The sequence below is a fragment of the Triplophysa dalaica genome, chromosome 18 (assembly GCF_015846415.1).
Source record: "Triplophysa dalaica isolate WHDGS20190420 chromosome 18, ASM1584641v1, whole genome shotgun sequence".
NCBI classification, from domain to species: Eukaryota; Metazoa; Chordata; class Actinopteri; order Cypriniformes; family Nemacheilidae; genus Triplophysa; species Triplophysa dalaica.
In genome coordinates, this window is record NC_079559.1 from 1,714,881 (window position 1) to 1,724,653 (window position 9,773).

A 9,773-nucleotide genomic window follows, 5' to 3' on the forward strand; every position below is an offset into this window, starting at 1 on the left:
AGCCATTCCGGCTCCCGTCGTGACGTATTAGACAAGCGAAAGAGAGGCGATTTAGAGCCAAGATGGCGCAGACAGCGCACAGTTTCCGGACGATCTTATACGTTTTGGTAAAAGTGCTTTTAACTGTGTGTGTTTGAAAACAGGTGAAGCGTTACTAGATTTTTTTTAGAAAGAATTTATACAACCCCGACTGCCTTTAAATTAGACTATTAAAGATAAATTAGACGGATTTTGTTTATATTATTTTTAGGCTGATTGAGTATATATATATATATATATATATATATATATATATATATATCAATCAGGTATATTATTGATATATATATATATATTATTGTTAACCCCGCAATTTAAGAATATTATTTGATACATATTATAACTGAAAGCAGAAAGTGTGTTATTGTTTCTATGCTCCCCCATCGCGTCTACACACGCGCGCGCTCACACATCTACTGGCGCACGCACGCTGCATCCTCATTGGCGCGCAACAGATGCTCTTTGGTGCGATTGGACAAAAGTTTCACTTCAGTCTTGGAACGCTCGCACCACACACGCCCCTCCTCTCCCCCACCATTATTTCGCTTCACTTATTCCCAGTCTGAGAAAGTCCGTTAGTCAAAGCGCAGCAGAGACAGAGCGCAGTGATGCTGTCCACCTGACCAAGACACTTCGCTTTTTTTGATTCTGTACTGGAGAGAAACACTCGGATAGAAGAACTGGAAGAGGAAAACTTCGGTTAACAGATTTAGGGAAAGAAAAACTGCGCACAAGCTTTTGGAGAAGGAGAGCTGAAGTGGAAACAAACAAAGCAAACAAACAAAGCTCCCCAAACTTTAGGAATTGGATGCGCAATATACCTGCCCACTATAAGGAATTAAAGAAACAAGTTACGAGCAACAGAAATGGCCTCCGCCGCGCTGGAGATCCTCGGTCTGACCCTGTGCGTTTTCGGCACGCTTTTGGAAATGACCGCTTGCGGGCTGCCCACCTGGAAGGTGACCGCCTTCATCGAGGCCAACATCGTGGTGGCCCAGACCATCTGGGACGGCCTGTGGATGTCGTGCGCCGTGCAGAGCACCGGCCAGATGCAGTGCAAGATGCACGACTCGATGCTCGCTCTCAACCACGACCTCCAGGCGGCCCGCGCGCTCACGGTCATCTCGTCCGTCATGTGCGTAATCGGGCTGATGGCGGTGATCGCCGGCGCGCAATGCACCAACTGCATCAAGACGGATAGCGTGAAGGCGCGCGTCGTGAACGTCGGAGGGGTGATCTACATCATCAGTGCCATCTTCATGCTGGTGCCCCTGTGCTGGATGGCCAACAACATCATCTCCGACTTCTACAATCCGCAGGTGCCGGGCTCCCAGAAACGGGAGATCGGCGCGGCGCTCTACATCGGCTGGGCGGCCACCGCGATGCTGCTGATCGGAGGCAGCGTGCTCTGCTGCTCGTGCCCGGCTTCGGGAAACTCCGGGTACTCGGTGACATATGCGCCCAACAAAAGAGCAACGCCTAACGGGGACTATGACAAGAGGAACTATGTTTGAGTTGTGCGGGACTATGCGCTCTAGGCTGATAAAAGACCAAATATGAAATAGACAACAAAACCCATGCTGTTTTTAAAACCCGACGTGATGTACACGTGCAGATATGTTTGTTTTTCTCCTTCAAATTCCTTAAGTTTTCAAACTTACATGTTAGACTACTGATTGGCTGAACCATCTGTTCTATTTAATGTGGCGTCTCAAAAGAATAAAAAGTAAGTCATCTGACAAAACATCGATTTTAGGTACCTCGAAAAGTTTGAAAAAGTTTGTAAAAGACCCTTAAGATAGTACAGCTATAGGATGAAATGTGTTTACCGATTGTCCTGGAGAGGTGATGTAGCGTGTATAGGAACTTCTGCTTCTGCACATTTACAAAGACTCAACGCTTGAATGACCAGAGGGAAGAAAACAGCTGGAAAGACTGCAAATCCTGCTTTGTCGTTTTTTTTCAACACAACCGTCCACACCGATGCTCCAAGAGTCATGAGATATAAGAGCAGGGTCATGCAATGTCAAATATGAAAAATGTTTGTTTGGTTTTGGGATTATCCTGCCAGTTATGCCTTGCAGTATGAAAAGTGTATGGATGGGTATTTTCCTCAAACCTCTAGGATGTGTTTATCAAGCTCGACTGAAACGTTTATTTTTTGTAATTTTTGTAATTGTTTTTGAACTCCTTAATGAATGTTGTTTGCAATAAACATTTACAGTTTTGACACAAATGTGAACGTTTGTATTTTCGTTTATGACACCTCAGCACATTTAAGTGCAAAATAAAGCTTTTCTTTCACAAAGTTCTTGGCTAAAACCACATCCTAACCTAAATTCCGCCTCTTGTGGTATAGATCTTTCTTCCTCTCTGTAGATACAAAAATTATCTTTACATTTACACAGGTTATAATTAATTACAATTTAATTTGATAAACCCTTAAATAAAAACAGTTTGTTAACATTCTAATCATTTTTACCAGATGAGCTGGTAAATATAGTCTTATATTAAACATTAAAACATTTAGGGGCGGTTTTCCGGACAGGGCTTAATCCTAGTCCCAGACTACATGAAAAATTAGTTGCTTCTTAAAATATATCAGTGCGATTGTTTTTCTCTCAAGATGCACACAGTAATGTTTGTTTGTAAAGTAGGTTTTTAAAAACGCCTAAATATCCTACTTTAGCTAAAACCTAGTCCGGGTTTCGGCTAATCCCTGTCCAGGAAAACGCCCCTTAATTATGAATCTTACACACATGTTGCAAATTCAATACAACACAAAAAAATATTAAAGCACCTATTACAAACACGATTTTGAGTTAACTCATCAAACAGAGACTGAAGTTCAACTAACTTAATACATTATGTTTAAATCATTAGTTTTAACAACAGCTAAATTTTCCTCAGGAACAATGTTGAATGTAAATAGAGATGCACTTACAACTCAACATTGAACACACAAACCTAAACCGTGGTAACAATCAAAAACCATCATTCATTAAAAAACTCTAAACACAACGAACATACAAAAATATTAAAGCATAAATTACGCCAATAAGAACTTAAACATTAATCTTTAAAAGAAAAACAAATAAGAAACACAGAATTGAATGTGCTGCAATGCATCTTGGGAACTTTCAAACTCGTCCAATATTGTTTGTTCAGAATACACTGTTTTGTAACTTTCTGCCGCATTTTGGCCAAAAACTTGAGAACCCAAATAATCTTTATTAGAAACATGATTAGGCTATTTTGTTTAGTTTGCAAAACAATAATTTGATTCCTTTAACTAAAAATGTTATGTTCAAGTTACTTATTTATCTTTGTAGGGAGAACATTTTGCAAATTGGATTTGTAACAGTGAATGATATTGCAAATTGTGAACGAACATCTGCTGCAGTACATGAGAACTGAGATGTTAATAAATGAAAGTGCACACAGTCAGAAGTGAAGTGTGGTCTGTGAGACCCTTCATGCTTAAGGCTTAACTGGTCATATGGCCACACAAAGCAGCAAAAACACATCAGTCACACATAAAAGTCCATGACCTGGTTTTACTTGTCAAGTTTACATGAAGCGGTCACACACAAGAACATTCAGAACAAGTGCGTTGAATTCAGATGTTGTTAAGAGTTGTGCGATGTAACCAAAGTACCTACTTAAATTGGCAGTGTATGTTTTGATCGATTTGTTTTAGGAGCTTGGGTTATTAAGATTTTATTTTAATCAATAGATTATTCAAATTTCTTTTGTTGTGCAGGAAAGAAAGTCATGGGAAGTCAATCTACTTTCATTTGCGGATATAACTGTGAATCACACAGATTTTCTCTCCTCTGTTTAAACTTGTTGGATCTACTTTTTTCAATTGTCTTGGTTAAACTTTTGTAAATTTCACAAACGCCAACTGAAGGAACTGAAAATGTTAGATGTTACAAGTCACAAAAAAAACGTATTCAGGAATATTAAGTAAAAAATCTGACAAAATAAAACAAATTACTTTAAATGTTTCAGCATTCATCGAGCATTAGTGTAGAAGACAGTAGTTTTTGGTAAATTACTTTATAAGTTTGTTAACAGAACTGTGCCCCCCCCAAACTCTCTTGTGATTGTCAAACACAATAGACTCTGTATGAATATCTGCAGCAGCGCTTTCACATGCCATTGTGGGATTGTTAGTTCCAGTCACCCTCCGGAGGCAGAGAGGGTTACGAGGCTGTAACGAGTGTGTTTTGGGTGGGGTGTTGAGGAGGGTGTTTGGGGGAGGTGCCCAGGCTTTTAAAAGGATCTTCCATCCATAATGAAGAGAGGAGCATGGGGGCAGCCACAACGTCATTAAAGAATCTTCGTCATGGCAACCGCAAAAGAACCTGCTGTTGCCTGGTGACAAGACCCCATAATGTGGCCATATGGATGAATACAATGAACGACCCGTCGGCAGACATTCCAAGACAGGGATGGGGGAGAAAACGGGGGAAATGAGGGAGAAGAATGTGAGAAAAGAGTCACTGCGCTCACAAACAAACAAATACAAACAAATGAAACGTCAGGCCAGACAATTATGTGGAAACATTATAATTCATAGAATTCCCCAAAATTCATTATTTACTCACTAACTGACTCGTGTTTTTGTTTTGTCAAAGTTTTTTTTGGCAGAACACAAAACCAGACAAATGTAATGAATCTCCATTGCGGATAAATTTTAGAACATTATCACCAATTTAAGCACTTAATAAAACCTCCAAAAGTGACAGATAGAAAATGTACACAGCTCATTTGGATCAGTTTAGACAACAGTTCAGCAAGAATTAATATTCAATCAATTATAATAACAAGAATGTATATATTATCAAGTAAATTAAAATATGAAATAAATATTTAAGCAATTTCACAGTAAATTCAGGGCAGTAACTTTGACATCTCATGATGGGTTTTTAATCAGGCACTGAATAGTTTGCTCAATACAAGTTATGTCTTTGTCTTGGGGTCCTACACAGACTTTGATTGGGGGGACCTGATTTTTCACAACACGGGAAACGTGCCAGCGTTCACCACCGTGTTCACGTCATGGACACCACAACAATTTTACTGTGTTTACACTTTTCCTGGGAATCAACCTCAAATAATTTAGTGATATTTGACTGACGGTCTTGATCTGTTTTACTCTACACTGGGATCAAGTATTTTAACATTGATTTATTTAATGTGATCATATTACACCAAAAAAATCTCAATCTAAATCCCATTTGTTTTTATTAAAGAGATTTAATGGAGAGCCATTGGAGACCATTTTTGATTTTGTGTTGTGATCAGGAGAGATCTCTTAAACTGTGTTTATATACGACAATATATGACGCTCAATCAAAAGTCCAAGATTTTAATATATCAATCGAAGATCAAATGATCCGAGGTATGATACACATTCATTGCACATCTTGCTTACTGTATGTCAACGATGACCTCAGGTGATGTCTTGTGTAATTCTTGTAGAAACATCTGAGAAAGCTTTTAACTTTATCTGTGAGCTATGAAAGAGCAACATCTGAGCGCTTCTGCTTTTCTTCAGTTAATTCACAAAATTCTATATGCAAGTTCACCCAATCACTTTCCGTCACACATACTGTGACCCAACAACGAGGTTCCCGTGACAACGGTGCTGACATCTGCTCTCCAAAGGTCGGAAGTCATTTCCCGCTTCTCATTAATGACCAGTTGTGATATCATCACCCACTCCATCGCTACAGCGACGGTCCGCTGTGAGCAACCTCTCACCCTGATTCACACCATTGAAGACAGATAAGTCACCATCCACACTCCCGCTGTCAATCAAACGATCTGACGGGAAACTATGAGGATAAAATTGCAAGGGTTTCCAGTATCCCGTGACACACTACATGTGTTTCACCTCATTTGCATCAAGCACGGGACGAACTTAGATTATTTTACTGCTTTTTAGGCTACTGATCTCAATGCATTTCTTCACGCATGTTTCCAGATTTGGGGATAGCTCTGCTCATTGCCCACTGTGATGTGAATTAACAAACACGAACAAGAATCTGTTGTGTTGGGATGTGTTTATGTGAGGTTGATTACGATGCAGAACTGTTATAGATCAACACAACGATCAAACTTCCTGTTTAGGGGTCAGCAGAACAGGAAACAGGAAGGATGCTAATGAGGAGGGGCAGGGACTCTGTGTGTGTGTGTGTGTTTGTGTGTGTTATAATGCAATAAAAATGGGAGTGTCATCGTAATCAAGGAAAGATGACGCATGAAAATACCAAAACGTGACTCGAGTCATTGCAAACCTTGCAAGGAGAAGAACATTGGAAGGAGTGGACGGACGCGGAGGCATAGTTGAATGAAGTTCTCTCCTACGGCTCATTTACAATTAAAGTCAAGAGTTTAAATTCCCCTTTGCAGAATCTAGAAAAGAATGAAAATTTGGGAAAAATAAAAGGGAAAATGAACGTTATTAATTTAGTCCTGCCCTGAACTAGTTCTTTTAAGAAAGAAATGTAGGGTTTTTTCTGGCTCAAAGCGAGGCGATGGTGGTGCCGTACTGATCTTGTAGACACACACGTAGGCCTTTTGTACCTTTAAGTGGATTAACCAAAGAGACTTTGACATTTAAACTTCTAATAAAATTAGATGAAAATTACAATTATTAAGTTATACGTAACTTTGCTTTTACTCAACCAAACAGATTTTTTTACTTTTCAGCCCATAAAAGCCAACTGAATGAACCAGTCTTACTAAATGAGCAATGCCCATTCACATCTTGCATTCTCTGTGGTTCACTTTAAATGATTCAATGATCTCTATAGTAACTGAAAAGTTCAATAGATTCAAATGAGTCATTCGTGTACGAGTCGATCTGAACCCAATGTTACTGGCAAACTCGCTGTGTATAATATACGATGATTCAAGGATCAAACTGTACAGGTAAATAAATTACAACGATGGCATTCATGTTCAGTTAAGAAATTTCACGAAACGTTCTTGAATGCGAAACTAAAAGCCCCGCGAAACACGGCCAGCTCTTGTTCTGCAACTCTTTTGAGCGCCTCAGTGTGCTGATAACGAAACAGCGCCCCTACTGTGGCGTAATGCCGAAACTGCAGTTACAAAGGACAGGATGTTAAAAGCACGCAGCATTTATAATAATAACAGACTTTCTAAAAACAGTTCAGGTCAAAGGATTACATCTTCCTGATTATTAATCATGATGTTACCAGATCAGTCAACGGTCGGTCAACCACAGCTCTCACAACATTCAAAAAACTACTTAAAACCCATCTCTTCTGTGAATACTTGACTGACAAATAAAAAAACACTAACCTTCTCTCTTTCTCTCAACAGGTAGTGGTCTAGCTTTTGTTGAAACCTTATGTATTATTGCTCCTGCATGACATATCACTTATTGCTCCCTAAACTCTTTGTACGTCGCTTTGGATAAAAGCGTCTGCTAAATGACTAAATGTAAATGTCAATGAGAGTTTTGATGTTTTATCGCAGTTGTTTAAGGGTTTCTTGTTTGTCGTGCGTAATTAAACTTTCCACTGATCTTCAGAAAAATCCTCCAGGTTCTCCAGAATCTTTGCTTTTTCAGCATTTCTGTATACTTGACTCATGTCCAGCAGGAACTGTGATGTTGAGATTCATCTGTTTCCATTGAGGACGATCAAGAGACTCTATTACACAACTATTACAATAGATGGAAACATTCAGTGACGCTCATGAGGCAACACCATTCATTTAATGTCAGGTGGGTGTAAACCTCTGAAAATGGTCTTAGGTTTCTCACTTCCTGAGAAACGTATGTATTTGTATCTGTAAATTACTAAATTAAAAAATAAATATAAAAACAAAACAACAATATACACCAAAAAACATTTTCAGAGGTTTGAATGAAGAAATGAATGTTGTTGACTTCACGAGCATCACTGAATGTTTCTTGTCACAGTTGTGTGTGAGTCTCTTGATAGTCCTCAATGTAAACTGATGAATCTCAACATCATACGATTGATAACACGCAGTTAAAATGCATTAGGATAGCGTGACTCATCATCTGGTTTTCAAGAAAACTTTAATTTATCCTTTATTTAAGAGATCAAGAGTACAGTTTTAGTTGGTTGAAATATCCCCTGAAAATTACTGGAGTCTTTTGTCCTTTTTTGTTCTTTAATTTCATCTCATTGTTTTGGTATTTTTATGAGTCATCCTGAGATCTCAAACTTGTGATGCTCTTTCTTATATGGACTTTGATTGTCGGCGCTGGCCGATCCCCACAGGTTCAGGAATGTCTGATTCTGGAACGTTCTTAATGAAAAATGGAATGTCTGCAGGTTAAAAGTAAATGAGAGTGGACGTGGATTTAACCTCCTGCTGGGACAGAAGCTTAAGGAACAGTCAAGGCCATGCTGTTCTGTTTTCCTCCCTCCTGTACTTTTTCTGAAAGATTTCTCAAGATTTTCAGCTTTCGTTACGACAAAAGAAACAACATTCTTCTAATTTAACGGAGCATGGATCCAAGACCTCACACACGTCTGCTGAAATGGTGTTCTCAGTTGGACAGAGTTTTTAATTGGCTGACCGGCACGGATGTGTGACCGTCTTTTCCGGAAGGTTTACATGCGTGGTCACTCATACACTTGTGTTTCAATCTACTCAAGAATGACACTTTTTTGAAAATTAGGAAGAAAATTAGCAGCGAGACAAGAGAACACGTTGAAGACAAAAGAATAAAAGAAGATCTGATAAAATCTTGGCATATCATATATCTCAAAATATTGTTCTCCTTTTTTTATAAACTTGAAGACAAGCAGATAAAATGCAAAAATGAGCAGAACAGATTTCAAGAAAACGTGACTATCTAAAGCGTTCTCACACTTTTACATATTTCTCTCTCTCTTCTCTCTCTCTCTCTCTTTCAGTCTTACCCTCTCTCTCTCTCTCTCTCTCTCTCTTTCTGTCTCACCCTCTCTCTCTCTCTCTCTTTCAGTCTTACCCTCTCTCTCTCTCTCTCTCTCTCTCTCTCTCTCTCTCTTTCAGTCTTACCCCCTCTCTCTCTCTTTCAGTCTTACCCTCTCTCTCTCTCTCTCTCTCTCTCTCAGTGTGATACGGCCACACGGAGATGCTTCTATTGTTCGTGGTTCTGCAGAGCAGCTAATCCTCATGGGATCAAACCACTGAAGTGCAAAGAAAACAAGTGCAAAGCTACATGGCTGAAAATAAAGAACAAGACGATCTGCTGTTGATGAGCACAGCAGCGGTGTGGACAGATGTGGTTTTCTATCATAGTTGTTGTCTACAGTGATGTGTCCACCAGAATAACAGCTAACCAGAGCATAACTGCTCATAAACAATCCATGACATACCAGCAAAGCGGATTACTGGAAAGAACAACAGCAATGGTGTTATCAACAGTGTTTCTCAGAAGCAGATCATCTCTTACTATTGCTCATGCTCTTGGTCGAGTTCTCTGGTGGACAAAAAGTCCTGTTTGGATGGATTTAGAATATCACAGTTCTTTGGGATCAGAAAACAATGGCAAGAGTAATTTATTTAGATTTTAAATGAGCTTTTATCCATTAGGATTATTTTAGTTTTAGTATGGTTTGGTTTATGGCCAAGGCAACATTTCTACTGTTGTTAAGTTGGGTTTTTCAATATTTGGGCTGTTATTTTCACCCGTAAAACCCTACAAAATCTTTTAGCATTTCCCTAGCAGT

At 39.1% G+C, this 9,773-nt stretch overlaps 1 protein-coding gene across 1 annotated transcript; it reads left to right on the forward strand.

The window, feature by feature from the left end:
• The first annotated feature begins 535 nt into the window (after window positions 1-535).
• On the forward strand, window positions 536-2,281 carry cldn5a (claudin 5a). Its single transcript, XM_056729769.1, has one exon. The coding sequence runs from the start codon at window positions 906-908 to the stop codon at window positions 1,551-1,553; it is 648 nt and encodes a 215-aa protein (XP_056585747.1). The 5' UTR covers window positions 536-905; the 3' UTR covers window positions 1,554-2,281.
• Window positions 2,282-9,773: the final 7,492 nt, after the last annotated feature.

Coding starts and splice junctions, on each gene's coding strand:
- cldn5a (XM_056729769.1), top strand. CDS start 906: ATGGCCTCCGCCGCGCTGGAGATCCTCGGTCTGACCCTGTGCGTTTTC.